Here is a 21210-nt window from a genome sequence, read left to right on the forward strand (position 1 = left end):
CTCTTCCTCCACTATTAGTTTCATTACCTCTATACCATGTTTAATGCAGAAGGTTTTCCATTTAGGTAAAAATCGCTCATAACACTCAGGGTCCCGCGGACCAAACAAAGCAAGGGCCCCCTGTCAGTGGGAGTGTATGGTTTTTTTCAGAGGATAGATATACAAAATACTGGCCTCATATCCTAACATGGTATTGTTACATAGCTGAGGTGATCATGTTTTGGATGGACACAGAGATTGAATTAACTGAAATTATGACCACTTTGGACAGCAACAATTTTAATTAAGTTTACCATGCACTATGACATACGATCCATTCCATTTTTGGACATTAGGATCTGCAAACATTCTTATATATTTATTGGAACAACCCTGTATAGCAAGCCCCATGCTGGTAACACATCATACTTCATGCCCATAGTGCTTACCCTAGGCCCCTTGTTAGGAGTATACCATATTCTCAATACTTACGTCTTAGATGGATATATGCTAAAAAGATGCCCATTTTAAGTTGGAATCGGACGCTCTGCGGGAAAGACTTTTGGCCAGAGGATATTCACGAACCCTTTTACATAAGACATTTAATCGGATGTATAAATTACCTAGGGAAAATCTCCTATTTAAATCTAGGACCAAACCACAGTCTGAATGTGTTCCACTCATCATTACCACGTATAACCGCCAACACTCTTCAAAACACTTTGTCAAATTCTCCATAAACATTGGTATATACTTAAACATGACCCTTTAGGTAAATACCTCAAAGATGCTCCTGATATTACTTTCAAAAAAAGCTAAATCCATAAACCACTTCCGAACCGCTTACGTTATATTTACTGCGGCAGGGTGGCTCGTACAGGAAAACTGACATAGGTTATCTTATCATAGGTCTATGTCCGTCGCCTGGTGGCAGCTAGGGGGCGATCGTCAGCGGGGAAGCTGATGCATGGGTCAGGCAGCTCCGATTGACACCCGCAATCGTTCCCTGCTGAGAGAGAAGGACGGTCGGCTGTTGTAAACACAGCCGACCGTCCTTCTTCCTGAAATGATCACAGAGATTATGTGATCCTTCTATATAAGATCACGTCTCTATGGTCATCTCAGAAGCCACGCCCCCCACAGTTAGAAACATGCCCCTAGGGTCACATTTAACCCCTTGATCCCCTATACTGTTAACCCCTTCCCTACCAGTGTCATTAGTACAGTAACAGTGCATATTTTTAGCACTGATTACTGTAGTAATGTCACTGGTACCCCCAAAAGTGTCAGAAATGTCAGTTAGGGGTCCGATCTGTCTGCTGCAATGTAGTGGACACTCCCGAGTGTGTGCATTGGGAGCATGTCGCGCATTGAGGGCTGATGATGCGGAGCGTGGCGGGAGCATATTTCCTGGCAGCCCCAGGGCTCAGTGAGCAGCTTCTCATGGCGGCAGTTAGATGCATATCTGAATGTGGCGTGGTAAGCAATGTTTAGGACATAGTACCCGGTAATATAACATATTTGTGAAAAGGAGATTAGCCTATTCTTACTGATGTGTTTTGTGGATTACAGAGGAATGGTGTTGCATCATAGAGCCATTTGTTAGATGGACCACTTGATGACCCAATGTAATTTAGATCCGACCAAACACTTCCTGAACTTTTTCCTATATACCTGCATCCACAGGCTTGTGGCAATGCATAATTGTGAGTATTACTCTTTTTAGAGGTACTAGTCTAAACTAGTCTTCCCAGTGAATTTCCCCCCCACTTATATATATATATACATATGTGTTTTGCTTCAAGATTTTTAATCGAAGCTTGTATGTCTTGCTGTTCCCATTCTCCGATCACACTACCCATCACCATATATTCTAGACTGCGTTTGAAATACATTTTCAGCATAGAAGCTGGATGCCTTTTGGATGGACACATACCCTAAATTAGGACTTATATGACATACACATATTTTTATTCAGGATTTCTGTCCTTTCCACCATCTACTGTGGTTGGCACCTGATGTGTTCCTATACCCGCCCCAGGCACTTGGGTTGACCGACGTGTTATCGAGCCTTACTGATAGGAGTATATGATGCACTTAAATATACATTATTGTACAATAAAGACATGTTACTAACACAATGTTGATCTAGGTAACTCAATTAGAACTGGTCATATGTCTGGGTCCTGAAGAAGCCAACTTAACGGAGAAAGGTTGACCACACAGACAACACCATAATATACCACTCTATGGACCATGTTCATCTATTCTGTATATGTTTATTTTATTAAATGTATATTTTATGTACTGATTTACCCTGCTGGAGTATCACCAAAATCTTCTCTTCTAACATTTTAATTGTGTTCCAAATAAAATATGATGTTTTAACTGAATATGTCTCCTTTCTGGGGCCGATATAGTCCGTCATTGTAGGATACTGGGGGTTCTCCGGTCATTTCTATTAGCTTTATATGTATTGTTTGGGTGAGACCCAAGTCTATTTTTTCCATTGTCTACTCCATTATTATTTTTCTACTGCTATCAATGGCCAACACGGTACAACACTTCATCCATGTCTTTGGTGATCTCTGATCTCCTTATCAACTGCTTCTTACATGATGAAGATCAGCCATGGAGTATATCTGAGGTGTATATCAGGGTGTGCTTCTTCCCCACATGTCCAGCAACATTCATATAGAAGACATTTCCCGCACCCAAGGCACTAATACACCTCCAGGGTTGTGTGGGACCCCTGATGTACAGGAAGACAGGACTTCAATGAAGAACATTTCCCTCACTCAGGACAGGAATACGGCTTCTCCCCCGTGTGAGATCTCTGATGTGTGGAAAGATGGGACTTCTGTGCAAAACATTTCCTGCACTCAAGACAGGAATACAGCTTCTCACCCGTGTGAGATCTCGGATGTCTGGAAAGATGGGTCTTCCTAGAAAAACATTTCCCGCACTCAGGACAGGAATACGGATTCTCACCCGTGTGAGATCTCTGATGTGTGGAAAGAACGGACTTCTGTGCAAAACATTTCCCGCACTCAAGACAGGAATACGGCTTTTCACCTGTGTTATCTATGATGTCTATTAAGAAGGGACATGTTTGAAAAACATTTCCCGCACTCAGCACAGGAATATTGCTTCTCCCCTGTGTGAGATCTCTGATGTGTGTAAAGATGGGACTTCACTGAAAAACATTTCCCGCACTCAGGACAGGAATACGGCTTCTCCCCCGTGTGAGATGTTTTATGCACATCAAGACTGGATTTAAAAGGGAAGCATTTTCCGCACTCAGGACAGGAATGTGGATTCTCACCTGTGTGAGATCTCTGATGTGTGTAAAGATGGGACTTCACTGAAAAACATTTCCCACACTCAGGACAGGAATACGGCTTCTCCCCCGTGTGAGATCTTTTATGTACAATAAGTGTGGATTTTGAGCGGAAACCTTTCCCGCACTCCGTACAGGAAAACTTCTTGTCTGTTGGAAGGATGGCACAGTCCCTTACAGTCTGAGGTTCCTCAGGATAAGAGGAATATGATGGTCCGGCACCGTCCCTCACAGTCTGAAGTTCCTCAGGATAAGAGGAATACGATGGTCCGGCACCGTCCCTCACAGTCTGAGGTTCCTCAGGATAAGAGGAATACGATGGTCCGGCACCGTCCCTCACAGTCTGAGGTTCCTCAGGATAAGAGGAATACAATGGTCCATCTACACTGTGTGGTGCCGGATGGACATTTGAGGTAGTTGGATTTTCTCCTGGACTATACTGTGTGATGTCCTCATCTTCTACTTTACAGTCTGGAGACAAAGTGAGACAATCCTCTGAGGTTTTCCTCATCTCCCATCCATCTACTAAAATAGAAATACAAAGATCATTACTAGACATCAGCAGATTGGTTCCCCTAAACCAAGACTCCGCCCACATCAGACAGCTTTGTCTCTGAGGATCTTACAATTACCCCCTCAAGGTAACTAATAAATGGGTCCTCTGATCTCCTACCAGTTCATTTCTTTATTCATGGACCTTAGTCAGAGAGTGAGGAAACAACGAGAACTGTCTTTTATAGGAGTGAGAGTGATGAGGGGATTATAGGACGAGTTTCCTCCTCCTCCCTCTATCACTCATTGCTATCTTCCCAACACAAGAAGTCCTGCACTCCCTTATTAAGTCCATAATTTAGTCATGAATAACAGCAAGGCTGAGCCCCACCAGAGGTCAGAGAGTGGGGATGGGGGGAGAACAGCCAAGATGAAAACATTATTATCAACATGTAAAAGTCAGATATAAAATGTCCAGCTGGTAGGAAATGGGAGTAATAAAAGAGAATCCATATTATGTGTATATATAGCAGTGGGTAGAGGGGAGAGAGCAGAAGTCAGGACTATGTAATGTACAACATATTGTATAAGATACAGCAGTTAGGACTATATAGTATCAGAATGATGTAATATAAAACATAGAGTATATAGTGCAGGGGTCAGGAGTATGTAATGTACAACATAGAGTATACAGTGTAAGGGTCAGGACTCATAATATTGGTATTCAGTAATCAGTGGAAGCTTAAATGTTTACATGAGACAAGTTGCAGAGATCCCACAATGCTAGATACATAAAGTGTGTCTGCAGCACAGAGAAGGAAGATTATCCGAGAGAAATACAGGAATACAGGACGGGGAACACAGCTCAGGAAAGTGACCAGGGGATTACAGACTGATATCACCCAGTCCCGCCCTAATCAGTGAGCAGTATGGGTGGAGGAATGTATTTAGTGTTAATGACCCACCTGTGCTGATCTCTGTAGGAGTGTCCTCCTCTATAAATGTCCCCGTTATTCCATCCTCCTCCATAGACTGCTGATCATCCCTCACATACGTCTCTTCTTCTTCTGCTTTAACCTCAACTTTAGAATCTCTCAGGTTTCCACTCTGAATATATAATAAAAATGACATCAATGGTAACAATGCAGATAATGTACAGATCCTAATGATACTATCAGTGATTGTTCCTCATCTACCTGATGATGGTGGGGGATGGTGTGACCTTCCTGTGTGGAATCCCGGGAATACAGAGGACGGGGACATCTCTCTGGTGGGTTCCCATTACTGGATCCATCTGTAGGAAACACACACACTGACTGAATACATTGTTTCTATGTGTTTATCAGATGATGGGGGATCTAGGTGGATCCTCCGTACTGCTCTCTCCTTTACAATAAAGTCTCCTCTTACCCGGTGATGTGAGGGGCGGCTGATTCTCCATCATGACGTCCTTGTAGAGATCCTTGTGTCCTTCTAAATACTCCCACTCCTCCATGGAGAAATAGACAGTGACATCCTGACACCTTATAGGAACCTGACACACACAATGATACAGTCACCATCCAGACACATCCCTTGTCTGTTACTGGATAATGTCCCAGAATTCCCAGCACCGCTCACCTCTCCTGTCAGCAGCTCCATCATCTTCTTGGTGACTTCTAGAATCTTCTGCATGTTGTGTCTCTCAGGTTTTAGGGAGTCACATGGAGGCACTGTGATGGTCATATGATCACCTGACTTCAGAAGAGGAAATCTCTGTATTGAGAAACCAATAGGAATATCATGTTAGAATCTCAGAATCCTCCTCACCTCTCCGGTCAGGTCTGTGTTTTAGTAATAGAGATAAGACTAATAATAGAAGGTGATGGCGCCCTCGATGTGCAATGGGTGTAAATAGCTTTATACATGAAAATTATAGTAAATAAAGATGTGAAGCTAGACCAAATAATCAATGTATTATCCAACAAGTGACCTGTATGAATTAAAGTGCATAGCTCTAGTAATGGACAAATCCATAGTAAATACATAAAGCAAATAACGTCAATCCGTGACACATAAGTGTTAATATAAATCCAATGTAACTGTTCCCAACTCCAAATATACAGAGTGATTCTGTGAAGGGGATATCTTCCAGTTCCTTCACCATAGAGGCACCTTCACCATGAGGGTAGATGACAACTCACCAAAGGTGTTTCATCCCTATTTACAGGAAGTCAAAAAACTCTGTATAGAGGACCAATTGGTTCCTTGGCTCACACCATACCGCTCCAAAGACCCTTCTGGATGTAGCTAGAGAAGTAAGGATGTACTCCACCAAAGATATAGAAAGGGCTCCTAGTGCAGTCATTTTATTGATGTTTCTTTAAAAGCGATATAAAAGAGATTTTACACTCACATGTATCCATGCCTGCCCAACACAAAGGTTGCTACAGCATGTGCGGATGTGAACAGTATGGCGCCAGCGTGCCAACCACGCCTCGCTCTCAGTACTATACTCGAAAGGGAAGTCACATGGGATTCCGGAAGTGACGAATCCCCGCTCCCGACATACGTAATCAATAATAAAGCCATTTAAATTAATATTGATGTTGAGGCCCTGGGGATACAGTGATTGCAGCCTATATAGCCATTGGGTCTCCATTTGGGAGATCTTTTTGGTCATATTTGTACCTCTCCAATAAGGACGAACTTTGTCTATACCCCAAAATCTTAACAGTGACGGGTCCTGGTTGTGTACCGGTTTGAAATGGTTGGAGACACTATGATGTCTATACCCCTTTCTATTGTTATCTATGTGCTCCCCCACCCTTTTGGCTAGCGTTCTTGTGGTGAGACCTATAAATTGGAGGTTGCAAGTACACATGAGTAAATAAGTGACATACCCACTGTCACAGGTTAGGAGTTGTTTTATCTCATATTTTTTCCCCGGGACAACGGAGGGGTAAACTGTTTCTACTCCTATCTCTGACCGTTCTACTTGCCTTGCACCTATAAAAACTAGTACGGTCCAAGGTGGGAGGTCTCTTTGGAGGCTGAGCTACATTTTTAGCCAACATGTTGTGCAACCCTGGGACCCTCCTGTAAATGAAATTAGGTTTATTTGGGAGAATGTTTTTCAATGTATGATCTTTTAGAAGTATTGGCCAATATATTTTAACTATTTTTTCTACCTCTCTATAATGAACATTGAAAACTGTGAGAAATGAACGATTGAACTGGTCCCCTTGTGGGTCCCTATTTTTAGGGATCAGTAGGGTATTTCCATCCAGTAGGCCTACTTGTTCCCTAGTGGTTTCATGTCATTGTTTATTATATCCTTTTTCCAGGAACCTCCCTATCAGCATGTTCGTTTGTGTGCAGTAATCCTCCTCTTTTTTACAATTCCGCTTTATTCTCAGGAACTGACCCTTTGGAAAAGCCTTCATCTAACTTGGAGGATGACAACTCTGGGTTGAAATGTATCCATTCTGGTCAGTATCTTTAAAATGTGTATGGTACCAAGATTATTTCCAAGTCAAGGAATTGGATTACCGATGTATGCCATGTACAGGTGGATTTAATATTGTACTCATTGGTATTTATATGGATTAAGAACTTCTCCAATTCCCTTTGTGATCCCTCCCATAAATACAGATATATCATCTATATACCATTGGTACATTTTAAGTTGTGACCATTGATAAGTAAAAATTTGTTCTTCCTCCCATTTATTTAAAAAGATGTTGGCAAAACTGGCGGCATAACGAGCTCCCATTGCCACTTTTAGTTGGTTATCTAAGTCCTCTGAGTACCAAAAATATAGTTATTGGTCATTGCCATATTCAGGGCTTCAGTCAAATCATTTGTTTGGGGGGGGGGGGGGGGAGTAAGATCTGAATATTTATTAAGAGCCCATAAAGTGTCATCAAGGGCATCCCTTTGTCTGATGTTAGTATAAAGGGATTCCACATCCATTGTTGCCAACAACGTTTCTTCCCCTACCCCTTTGTCTTTAATTGGATTAATAAGCTATCTGCCATCTTTTAGATGGGCTTTCCTCTTCATGGATACCGGCTGTAGAAAGGAGTCCGTGTATTCCCCTAGTGTAGAGTATAGGGACCCTATCCCACTGACTATGGGCCTACCCGGTGGTGTGGTTTTATTTTTATGTATCTTGGGGGCCTGGTAAATCACTGGGATTTTGGGAACTTTGGGTAGAAGATATTTCCCCTCTTTCTTATTCAATACTCCCAATTTTAACCCCTTTTGGATTAATCTATAAAGTGAAGATTTCCATTCACTAGTGGGGTTACCCTGTAGTTTTTTTTTATAGGTGGTTGGGTCCTGGAGTATTCTTTGCATTTCTGCATCATAATTTTCTTGTGTTAGCACCACCAGGACCCCCTCCCCCTTTTTCCACAGGTCTTATCACTATATTTTTGTTTTGTTCTAGTTGTTTGATGGCCTCTTGAAACGCTTGAAAACTTTTATGAACTGGTGGGAGGGATTTTTGGGTTTAAAGTTAGATTTTTGTTACGTAATTCTGTGTGAACAAACTGCGATTGGTCTAGATTGCATTTTCTGCTTGGATGTTCCTCCCAAAAAACTTTTTAACATTAAGTCTTCTTGCAAATTTTTCCAAACCTATGGAAGTTTCAAATTTGTCTGGAGATTTTGTGTGTGTGGGTGAATTTTAAACCTTCTCTGAGAACCAACAATTCCTCCTTAACCACTTTAGTCCCGAAGGATTTGGCTGCTCAATGACCAGGCCCTATTTTGCGATTCGGCACTGCGTGACTTTAACGGACAATTGCACGGTCATAAGACGCTGTATCCAAATTAAATTGACGTCCTTTTTTTCCCACAGAGCTTTCTTTTGGTGGTATTTGATCACCTGTGCAATTTTTATTTTTTGCGCTATAAACAAAAAAAGAGCGACAATTTTGAAAAAGAAAAGAAATTCTCAAAATGAAAAATGTAAAAAAATTGTAAATTTTTTAACATTTTAGGCCAATTTGTTTAATGCTACATGATTTTGGTAAAAAAACAAAAAAAAAAAAAATCGCAATAAGCGTATTTTGATTGGTTTGCGCAATAGTAAAAGTTACTGTGTTTACTAACTACTGGAAAGATTTATGTCACTTTTATTGTTTTTTTTAACCACTTAAGCCCCGGAGGATTTGGCTGCTAAACGTCCAGGGGGTATTTTGCGATTCGGCACTGCGTGACTTTAACGGACAATTGCGCGGTCGTGCGACGCTGTACCTAAACGAATTTGGCGTCCTTTTTTTCCCACAAACAGAGCTTTCTTTTGGTGGTATTTGATCACCTGTGCGATTTTTTGATCATGCGCTATAAACAAAAAAAGAGCGTAAATTTTGCAAAAATAGCAATATTTTTCACATTTTTTTATATGAAATTCCCCCCAAAAAAATGTAAAATCAAAATTTTTTAACATTTTCGGCCAATTTGTTTTATGCTACCTATGTTTGGTAAAAAAAATCACAATAAGCGTATTTTGATTGGTTTGCGCAAAAGTTATCACGTTTACTAACAAAGGGAAAGATTTTTGTCATTTTTGTTGTTTTTTTTTTAATGAGTAATGGCGGCGATCTGCGATTTTTTTTGCGGTACTGCGACATTGCGGCGGACAGATCGGACCCTTGACTGAAATTTTTGACACTTTTGGGGTTACCAGTGACATTTCTACAGTAATCAGTGCTATACATATGCACTGTTACTGTAAAAATACACTGGTAGTGAAAGGGGTTAACTTTATTTGAGAGGGAGGGGCTGTGTGTGTCCCTAGGGGCGTGCTTTCTACTGTGATTGGCTGTGGCTTCAGCTGTATACATAGTAGAACCGTATGATCATCTCTCATACACAGGGGAGAATGACAGGCAGCTTGTTTACACAAGCTGCCTGACTTTCTCCCTCTCCCCCGCCGATCGCAGAGTGACCGGCGGACATCGGGTCCGCTGGTCACACGCGCGGGGGGGTCCGTGACCACGCGGGAGCGCACCTCCGGGGGCGCTCGCTCGCTCCCTAGACCCTCACAAGCAAGCGACGTAGAGTTTGCCTGTGAGGGGCTGACTGCCGACGTAGATAGTCGTGCGGCGGTCGGCAAGTGGTTAACTAGTAATGGCGGCGATTTCCTTTTTTTTTTTTGCTTGACTGCGACATTGCGGCGAACAGATTGGACCCCTAACTGACATTTTTTACACTTTTGGGGGTACCAGTGACATTACTACAGTAATCTGTGCTAAAAATACACACTGTTACTGTAAAAATGACACTGGCAGGGAAGGGGTTAACTTTACTGGTGATGAAGGGGTTAAGTGTGTCCCTAGGGGCGTGATTCTAACTGTCAGGGGGCGTGGCTTATGAGATCATCACAGAGACATGCGATCCTATATAGCAGGATCACATAGCCTCTGTCATTACCTCAGGGTGAATGACAGACGTCTATGTTTACATCAGCCGTCTGTCTTTCTCCCTCTGCTGCGGGAGATCGTGAGTGACCGGCGGCCATCGGAGCCGCCGGTCACACGCGCTGGCTCCCCAGGGAACGAGCGGGGGCGCCTAAGTGAGCGACGTAGGGCTACGTCGCTTTGCCCAGCAGCTGCAGAGTGCCGCAGTAAATGTACGGTGGGCTGGGCTGAAGTGGTTACAGGTGATCTCTGTGAGGTTAAAAATTCTTGTAGTTAAGTCTCTTTTTTCCTTTTCTTTTCTGCCACATCTACAACCTCTCGTCCTTTTCCTCCTGTGGGGTGTGGAGTTGGGATGGGGTATTGGGTCCTCCCTCTCAGGATAGGATACTGGTATCCCCCCATGGGATGGGATATTGGTGACTACCCCTCTGGGGGTGTTCTTGCTGGACAATCTTGAATGGTTCTTCTCCATTCCTCCCCTTGTAAATTGTATTTTCTATAGAGTGGTCTACCTCTTCCTCTCCCTCTGTTGTTCCCCCTAGAGTTACCCCTGTGTCTGTGTTTTATTAATAGAGATAAGAGTGATGTCATGTGACCTCCCAGAATCCTCCTCACCTCTCCGGTCAGCAGGTAGATGATCTCCAGGGTGAGGTTTAGTATCTTCTCAGTCATGTGACTCTGGTCCTCCTCCATCCTCATTTGATCTATACAGGTCTCCTTGTAGACGGATAACTTTGGGAAAAGAAAGTAAGAATTATGTGGATTGTATTGGTCACACAATAATAGGATGGGGATGTAAGGGGGGTAATAGGAGGGTTGCTGTACATTTAGGAACTACTGCACCTATGGGAACACATTTAGTTTGGACTATTTAGAGTTTGCTACATTTTTGAAGTTCCGGGACCCTCTTGACCTGCCGGATCAGAAACTCCTTTTTCTCTGTTGGGTTTGTTTTTATTTCTGAATTGGATTTAATTAGTATTAGTTCTGCAGACAAGGAATGATAAATACAATCCTTCCTTTGAATTGTTTGCTCTGAGGCAGTGCTGTGAGGTCAATGTCGGGTCATCATGATGTCCAGGAAGGGGCACTTGCTGACTTTTGGCCGGAGTTGCCAGCTAATCAGGATAATTGCCAGAACTCCGGCTGCAAGGCTCCAATCTCCGGCAGCCTGCTGACTGACAGGAGTGATGTCACTGTCACTCTCTGCTGTAAGAGACGGGATTGGATAGCTGGTGGAGTACAGAGCTGTAGGGGAGGAGTCTCTTCTGTTTTCTCCAATAGCAGCCCAGTGTGGGTAGGAAAAGGACAATATTTGATAAGGGTTTTTCTCTTGGTCTATTTTGTGTCCTGCAACAGATTCCTTGACCAGTGAGATGATGAAGGCTTCCTTCACTGCTACTGGTAGTAGTTCTTTAAGGAGTTCCGAAAAGTAAGTGCAGGTGGGGTGGGAGGACCATCAGAGACCAAGAGCCCATATGAGCCTAAAAGCCCCTTCTTACCTTCGTGCCTCACAGGTCCCCACAGCAATTCAGCCCCACTAACCTCTCAGAGGTCAGATCTAATTGATCTATATTTTATCACCATATAGAGCATTGAATTACTAGCTCCAGAAGAAGCTTAATGCGAAACATGTCGAGCAACTTGGCTCAATAAAATATTGTATTTATGTGCAAACACATCGCTCGATCTCCCTGGGAAGGCAGCACATCTACCTGTCACCTTCGGGGGATCGTCCCGATGTGAAGTATCACTTACTTTAATATGTTACCTCAATAATCTGTACTTGTTCGTTATAACTCAGCAATGTGATTGCTATATATCTTAGATGTTTTGTACATTCACAGCTTTTTTGAGGCGATGTATATGTTAATTTTGGTTTTTCTTTTGGCGTTTTAAAAGTGTGAATTAATAAAATGTTTACGTTTTATATACCCAGTGCCTTTAAAGTCCATGTTCTTTCTCAACGTTCCTATTTAACCTCTCAGAGTTGTTCACCCCTATCACTTACTAGGAGGCCCCCAGAGTCCTTCTGCTACACAATCCCCCCTGAAATCAGATAAAGTAAACCCTCAGAGGCTCTCAGAGTCCTTTAGTCCCACTATTTCTTCAGAGGTACCTCAGCTCCTCTAGTTTACTCAGAACCAGTGGCTGAACTATCGCGGTCGTGAAGTTCATGTAAAAGTCACACCTGCGACCTGGCCCAGGTGTTACACCAATGCGGGGGGGGGGGGGCCTGCTACCGGAGTAAAGAATCCCGGGATTAGTGGAGGCTCCTCCAGTGATCGCTGTAACAGACCCAAATGAGACAGAAACTTTTGTAGAGGACTAGAGGCAAGCCTCCTACTCAGTGATTATGGCACATTGAGAGAGCAGATCATTCTCTAATAATAAGCAACCCCATATTGGAGGCTGATAGTGAGGCTTGGGTTAATTCTCTGAAAAGACAATAAGGCTTCCCTTCTGGAGTGGATGGAAAGGTGTAATATTAATATTTTACAGATTAATGGCCAGAGGGAATATGGTGGTCGTCCTGCAGACCGGGTTGGAGAGGCTCCTTCACTTGGGACAGAAAGATTTATCGAAGATATCCCTCAAGAGATCTATAGATAAATTTATTGCACCTTTTCAGACTGCTGGATCATTGCATGAGTTTTGACTCATAGACTGTTGTAGGCTGTTGCTGGACAATCTGAGGTGGGGTGATATGTGTGTCTCTCCTATTGTGTGCCTCCTAGATGTGAATTCTCATTGTTAATTGAGTCACCTATTGTTTCTGTCTGTTGGCCTAACTTTTGGAGGTTCCTACATGATGAGATTAGTTTTGTGTCAACTTTTGAAGTGTATAAAAACTAAAAACCTGTATTTCTGTTCAATAAACAGTAATTTCTTTGGTTCTACCTCAACATCTTGTGTGTGTATGATGCTTGGGGTAAAAGGCTGGTATTAGCTCTTGGTCTCCTAGAAGGATTTGGAGGGCAGGAGGCACTGTTTGGCCGAAGAAACCAAGCTGTGCCAGGCCTTCCAAGAAGGATTGCTAAGAACAGGTTGTGCAGCACATTCAGCCTTTGCAGAGTCCCCTCCATACAGAGCCCCCGTGCTGTCCCTGATCTGCCCCTAATGTGGGCTCAGAACCCTCCAACATTAGCCAACTCCTCTGCACAATCCTCCTTCCCCAGACACAAGCTCAAAGTTCTCCATATCAAGCAGACTCTGCGCCCTGTGCTGGCTTTGAGGGACCCGTCACTTATTCCAGCTGCAGCGCCAATAGCCTGGTGAGTGCCTGAATGTGGTGTGGGGGTCCTCAGTGTGTGGGGCTCTTGAGATGGATGTGTGGGGGGGGGGCAAAATAGGCTCTTCGCACATCTCAAACTTCTTTCCTACCTCTGCCAGCTGCTCTCTTGAGTTTCTGCCCAGCCTTCTGCCCTCCCATCTCCCGGCGGATGCGAGCCCTGTGCGTGCAATTAGCGGAGGAGAGCCCTGTGCATGCAATCGGGGGAGGCGAGCTCTGTGCGTGCAATCGGCAGAGGCGAGCCTTGTGCATGCAATCGGCGGAGGCGAGCCCTGTGCATGCAATTGGCAAAGGCGAGCCCTGTGTCTGCAATCGGTGGAGCTGAGACAGTGGCAGAACTACCAGGTTATAACTACTAGAAGGTTGTACTTGTGATTGGGCTCTGTTATTCCACTACCATGGGGGGGGGGGGGCAAGAAAGCAGGAAAAGGTCACACTGCAGAAGTAAAGTGCCGCGGAATCAGTGGGAAGGGCCCCCGAAACTGACGGAGAGGGCCTGGGACCAGTGGCTCAGGGAGGCCCTTCATGGTTTCTTGCACCAAGGCCCTGAAGGTTCTAGTTAAGCCTCTGCTCAGAGCCCTCAGTATTTTCCTCCCTCTGACACCAGTGATGGAACATTCTTCATGTCAGGCTGGGGAATGTTTTCTTCCTCCTGACCAGCAATGTAAGGGGCTCTATGTTCTATACTCCTGACCCCTGCACTCCATCATTGTGTGGGCTGCATATTGGAATGATTGCCCATTGGCTGCCTGTGTAGTGTAATAATTGCCCTTCGTAGGTGATGTATGGTCAGGATGCTCATTGTCTTGTCTATTTATTGTCAGTGTTGTTTGTTTAAGAGGACCATATTACTAGAAATTATCTCCAAAATGAAGAGAATGTTCCGGCCTCATATATGGGGAAATGCTCTGACCCTGAAGGGGTTAATTTACAAATAATAAATGTTTGGGCAGCGCTTGCACTATGGACAAAATATCTCAATCCTCAACACGATAATTCCAATAAAACATCCAGATAACAAAGTGTCAGACAACTCCTGGGGTAACCTGGCAGCCCTTGATGTAGATGACTAGGTGTGCTGGGCTCTGTAGTCCCACAGTTTGTGGGGCCTGTGAAGCAACAGACGCCTCTATAACAGTAAATGGGGAATACCAGCATAAGGAGCAGAAGAGCGAATCCACCACCAGGTACCCAGTCACAGATACTCCGGTGGATGGCGGGCCGGATTACGCTTAGATGTAAATAGAGAGGGCGCTCTCCTAACCTGGTGATATCCGATGTGTTTGGACTGGAAATCACCAATCTTTGTCCAGGAGGGCTATTGGTAGGTGAGGAGGTCTTAAAAACTGTTCCCACCCGTCCAGATTCCTTAACCATTTATAGCCCAGAATTACATCTTCTATATTATCCTATATCACTAAATTAATATAAAACTTTATTTATAATCATCAATAACTGGTAATATGATATAAAAATGCAGATCATAGATTCCCTTATTGCAATATACGAGGTGAATCTAGGTTTCCACACTATATATGTGTGTATCATCATCTGCTGGAGATAAAAGACATCACAGTGACTATGGAGGAAGAGGATGGACATGACGGGGAGTTACTGGGTGTAAATAGAAAATAAGATCTTTTTTTTTTTTTTTTTTTTATTGGAATTTTGAGTTAACAATTTCAATAATAACATTTACAATTATTTGTTACTTCTGACTCATTGCTTGGTACATGGAACAACAGTTAAGAAAATTAAGAAAATTACAGGAGTACCAGGTAACAGTTAGATGAGAAAAAACTATTAAAGGATATATATATATATATAAAAAAGAAAAAAATTATTAAATAAAACACAGCATACCCAAACCGCCTACCCCTAATGGGAAAATAAGAAAATAAGATCTTATTACCTCCTCTGCTGCCACTTCTAGCAATGTCTTCTCTCTCCTTCCTCCCGACTCACCTCTCACCCGGAACTTCCTGTCTGTACTGACATCACTTCCTGTCTGTACCTGACATCACTTCATGTCTGCCTTCCATAGAGACTTCCTGTCTGGGTAGAAGTGATATCACCACCTTGTGGAGCTCAGAGGAACTGCAGCCCTGAGAAACATCTGGTAGTGTGAACGCGGCCTTGTGCTGTGTGTGTATGTACTGTATATCCTTATAGATGGGTCATCTCCACTCCCACCAAAGGGGATAGAAATATATTACTGCCTAGTCCAGTCTTTCTCAGTCAGGGTTCCTCTCCAAAGCTATTTTGGAGCCTCTTATTAGGAGGGCGATGGATGTCTGGTGAGCGCACAATCTGAGTGTGAGCACCAAGAAAGCACGGGATTGGTCCTTGGGGAAGGAGGTGAGACCAGAACATTATAACCACCCACCAGAATATTATACCCACCCACCATGACATTATACCACCCCCAGAACATTATACCCACCCACCAGAACATTATACCCACCCACCAGAACATTATATCCACCCACCAGAACATTATACCACCCTCCAGAACATTATATCCACCCTCCAGAACATTATATCCACCCACCAGAACATTATACCAACCCACCAGAACATCATACCACCCACCAGAACATTATACCACCCACCAGAACATTATAGCAAGCACCAGAACATTATAACCACCCACCAGAACAGTATAACCACCCACCAGACATTATACCACCCACCATAACATTATACCCACCCACCAGAATATTATACCCACCCACCAGAACATTATACCACCCACCAGAACATTATATCCACCCACCAGAATATTATACCCACCCACCATGACATTATACCACCCCCCAGAACATTATACCCACCCACCAGAACATTATACCACGCACCAGAACATCATACCACCCACCAGAACATTATAACCACCCACCAGAACATCATACCACCCACCAGAACATTACACCACCCACCAGAACATTATACCACGCACCAGAACATTATAACCACCCACCAGAACAGTATAACCACCCACCAGACATTATACCACCCACTATAACATTATACCCACCCACCAGAACATTATAACCACCCACCAGAACATTATAACCACCCGCCAGAACATTATACCCACCCACCAGAACATTATAACCACCCTCCAGAACATTATAACCACCCACCAGAACATTATACCCACCCACCTGAACATTAGGATCACCCACCAGAACATTATAACCACCCACTAGAACATTAAGACCACCCTTCACTATATTAGGACCACCCACTAGAACATTGTAACCACCCACCAGAACATTATGATCACCCACTACAACATTATAACCACCCTCCAGAACAATATGATCACCCACCAGAACATTAGGACCACCCACCAGAACATTATGATCATTCTTTCTAATATTGGGTACATGACCCTTTTGCTGCAATCAAGGCATGGACTCCACTAGACAAAGCATCACACTGCCTCCGCCGCCTTGTCTTCTTCCTATAATGCATCCTGGTGCCATCTCTTTCCCAGGTAAGTGACGCACACACACCCGCCCATCCACATGATGGAAAAGAAAATGTAATTCAGCAGACCAGGCCACCTTCTTCCATTGCTGCGTGCTCCAGTTCTAAGGCTCACGTGCCCATTTTAGGCTCTTTTGGCTGTGAAAACAGGTCAGCATGGGCACCCTGACCAGTCGTCTGCTACACAGACCCATACAAAACAAACTGCGACTAATATTTTTTTGCTTTCAACACATCAATTTCAGGGACAACATGTTCACTTGCTACCTAATATATCACCCCCCTTTCCAGATGTCATTGTAATGATATCATTAATGTTATTCTCTTCACCTGTCAATGGTCAAATGTTATGGCTGATCAGTGTATAGATATATACACATAGCAAAAGGGGTGTTCACACTATGAGATGGTTCTCAGGGCTGCAGTTCTTCGGAGCTCCACAGGGTGGTGATCTCACTTCTACCCAGACAGGGAGTCTCTATGGAATACAGAGAAGAAGTGATGTCCGCAACAGGCAGGAAGTGATGTCAGGTACAGTCAGAAAGTGATGGCAGGTACAGACAGGAAGTGATGTCAGGTACAGACAGGAAGTTCCGGGTGAGAGGTGCATCAGGAGAAAGTAGAGAGAGAAGACTTTGCGGGAAGTGACAGCAGATTAGGTAATAAGATCTAATTTTCTATTTACACCCAGTAACCCCCGTCATGTCCGTCCTCTTCCTCCATAGTCACTGTGACGTATTTTATCTCCAGCAGATGATGATACACACATATATAGTGTGGAAACCTAGATTAACCCCTTCAGGGGCAGAACACTTCCCCATTTTTGGGGCCGGAACATTCTCTACATTTTGGAGATAAATTCTAGTAATATGTTCCTCTAAACTAACAGCGCTGACAATAAATAGACAAAACAATGACCATCCTGACCATACATGGCCTACAAAGGGCAATTATTTCACTACACAGGCAGCCAATGGGCAATCATTATAATTTGACCCAACACAATGATGGAGTGCAGGGGTCAGTAGTATGGAGCCCCATACATTGCTGGTCAGGAGGAAGAAAACATTCCCCAGCCTGCCATGAAGAATATGTTCCATCATTGTTGACAGAGGGAGGAAAATACTGAGGGCTCTGAGGGAAGTAGAGGAGCTGAGGGGCTGTGAGGGTTCAGTAAAGCTGAGAGACTTTAGGGGCCTCTGGAGGGGTAATTTAGCTGAAGGACTCTGGGACCCTTGAGTAGGTAGTCAGGCTGCAGGGCTGTGAGGGAATAGGGGGCTAGAGGGCTCAGGGGACTCTGAGGGAGGGAGGGGTCTATATTGGTCCTCCCACCCCATCTGTACTTATTTTTCAGACCCCTCAGGACTGGCAATCTTAACCATCTTATTTTCCCACTGATCACTTGATTTGTTCTGGAATATCAAGTAGGATGAAGAAAGGAATTCCTTCACTCGTTGGTGAGCGCTTGTTCTTAGATGAGTTCTGTTTTAGCAGCAAACCAGTTCAGAAAGGAAACAAACCCAACAGAGAAAAGGGAATATCTGATCCGGCAGGCCAAGAGGGTCCAAGGTCCTCCAAGATGTAACAAACCCTAAACAGTCTAGATTAAATGTGTTCCCATGGGGGCAGTAGTTCTTAAATTCACAGCAATCCTCCTATTACCCCCCTCACATCCACATCCCATTATAGTGTGATTAATACCATCTAAATAATTCTTACTTTTATTTACCAAAGTTATCTGTCTACAAGGAGACCTGTATAGATCAAATCACGGCACCAATGAGGATGGAGGAGGATCGGAGTCACATGACTGAGAAGATACTAAACCTTACCCTGGAGATCATCTACCTGCTGACCAGAGAGGTGAGGAGGATTCTCGGAGGTCACATGACATCACTCTTATCTCAATTAATAAAACACAGACCTGACTGGAGAGGTGAGGAGGATTCTGGGATTCTAACATGATATTCCTATTGGTTCCTCAATACAGAGATTTCCTCCTCTGAAGTCAGGTGATCATATGACCATCACAGTGCCTCCATGTGACTCCCTAAAACCTGAGACAAACAACATGCAGAAGATTCTAGAAGTCACCAAGAAGATGATGGAGCTGCTGACAGGAGAGGTGAGCGGTGCTGGGAATTCTGGGACATTATCCAGTAACAGACAAGGGATGTGTCTGGATGGTGACTGTATCATTGTGTGTTTCAGGTTCCTATAAGGTGTCAGGATGTCACTGTCTATTTCTCCATGGAGGAGTGGGAGTATTTAGAAGGACACAAGGATCTCTACAAGGACGTCATGATGGAGAATCAGCCGCCCCTCACATCACCGGGTAAGAGGAGACTTTATTGTAAAGGAGAGAGCAGTACGGAGGGTCCACCTAGATCCCCCATCATCTGATAAACACATAGAAACAATGTATTCAGTCAGTGTGTGTGTTTCCTACAGATGGATCCAGTAATGGGAACCCACCAGAGAGATGTCCCCGTCCTCTGTATTCCCGGGATTCCACACAGGAAGGTCACACCATCCCCCACCATCATCAGGTAGATGAGGAACAATCACTGATAGTATCATTAGGATCTGTACATTATCTGCATTGTTACCATTGATGTCATTTTTATTATATATTCAGAGTGGAAACCTGAGAGATTCTAAAGTTGAGGTTAAAGAAGAGATAAAAGAGGAGGATGATGAGGACGGGGTGATGGAGGAGTCAGAGTTTCTAAAGGAACGCAAAGATCTGTACCAGGACACCATGGTGGAGTCATCCAGCTACAGAAACCCACCAGAGAGATGTCCCCGTCCTCTGTATTCCCGGGATTCCACACAGGAAGGTCACACCATCCCTCACCATCATCAGGTAGATGAGGAACAATTACTGATAGTTATGATTTATACACAAGTGTGTTTGTTACAATGAATGTTTTATTATATATTCAGAGTGGAAACCTCGGGGATGATAATATTGATGTTAAAGAAGAGTATAAAGAGGAGGATGAGGAGTATGGAGTGATGGAGGAATTTTCAGAAGGACACAAGGATATGATGGTGGAGCCACCTAATAACAGGAACCCACCAGAGAGATGTCCCCGTCCTCTGTATTCCCGGGATTCCACACAGGAAGATCACAGCTATGCAAAACATTATCGGGTAGATGAATAACAATTATTGGTAGTTAGGATCTATACACAGTATGTTTCTTATAATGAATGTTTTATAATATCTTTCAGAATAGAAACCTTAGGGATGATAATATTGAGTATGAAGAGGAGTATGGAGTGATGGAGGAGTTTTCAGAAGGACACAAGGATATGATGGACCCACCTAATACCAGGAACCCAGCAGAGAGATGTCCCCGTCCTCTGTATTCCCGGGATTCCACACAGGAAGATCACACCATCCCTCACCATTACAGGGTTGGTGGCATCTAGAACATGGACTCATTGGAGTGATTTTTTTAAATGTGATGTCACAATATTGAAGCTTATGTATTACAGATGACCTCTTCTATTATTTTCTTGGTATAGTGTGAAGATCCAATTAATATAAAAGCTGAGGATAAAACAGAAGAAGAAGAGAGGTATGTGAGGGATGATCAGCAGTCTATGGAGGAGGATGGAATAACGGGGACATTTATAGAGGAGGACACTTCTACAGAGATCAGCACAGGTGGGTCATTAACACTAAATACATTCCTCCACCCATACTGCTTGCTGATTGGTCCAGAGTAGGGCAGGGACTGGGTGATATCAGCCTTTGATACCCTGGTCACTTTCCTGAGCTGTGTTTCCTGTCCTGTATTTCTCTCCTATAATATTCTTTCTCTTTTCTGTAGACACAATTAGCTTCACATCGGGATATTAAAATCTTACAGAAGAACCTGAACAAAATAATGGAGTGGGAAACTACATGGCAAATGAGGTTTAATATAGAGAAATTGAAAGTAATGCACTTGGGGGCTAAAAACATAAAAGCCAACTACTCATTAAGGGGAACCTCTGGGGGGAATCAAGGATGGAGAAATATCTGGGGGTTCTAGTGGAAGACAGACTGAGCTATTGCAAGCAATGTCAAGCTGCAGCTACCAAAGCTGGCAGAATGATTATCGGCACTGACACACACACACATTCACAGGTTAAACTGGATGGACTATTGTCTTAATTTAACCTTTACTACTGTGTTATTATGTTACACTA

The 21210-nt window shown here is 43.6% G+C and overlaps 2 protein-coding genes across 2 annotated transcripts in view; one reads left to right on the top strand and one right to left on the bottom strand.

Moving 5' to 3' along the window:
* LOC309550260 (uncharacterized protein) overlaps positions 1-21210 on the bottom strand; it is a gene marked incomplete at both ends in the record, with an annotated part of 1652360 nt that overhangs the window by 1576850 nt on the left and 54300 nt on the right. Inside the window, 2 exons of the mRNA XM_082250668.1 lie at positions 4777-4918; positions 5008-5105. Coding sequence (XP_082106794.1) covers positions 4777-4918; positions 5008-5105 — 240 coding nt within the window. The remainder of the gene's footprint in view (positions 1-4776; positions 4919-5007; positions 5106-21210) is intronic.
* LOC309549847 (uncharacterized protein) overlaps positions 11279-21210 on the top strand; it is a gene marked incomplete at its 5' end in the record, with an annotated part of 37109 nt that continues 27177 nt past the window's right edge. The window contains 6 exons of the mRNA XM_082250345.1: positions 11279-11432; positions 11581-11653; positions 12210-12336; positions 18999-19133; positions 19220-19343; positions 19460-19536. Of these exons, the coding sequence (XP_082106471.1) occupies positions 11279-11432; positions 11581-11653; positions 12210-12336; positions 18999-19133; positions 19220-19343; positions 19460-19536 (690 nt within the window). The remainder of the gene's footprint in view (positions 11433-11580; positions 11654-12209; positions 12337-18998; positions 19134-19219; positions 19344-19459; positions 19537-21210) is intronic.

The sequence above is a fragment of the Pelophylax lessonae genome (genome assembly GCF_965119305.1).
Source record: "Pelophylax lessonae genome assembly, chromosome: 3".
In the NCBI taxonomy this organism is placed as follows: Eukaryota; Metazoa; Chordata; class Amphibia; order Anura; family Ranidae; genus Pelophylax; species Pelophylax lessonae.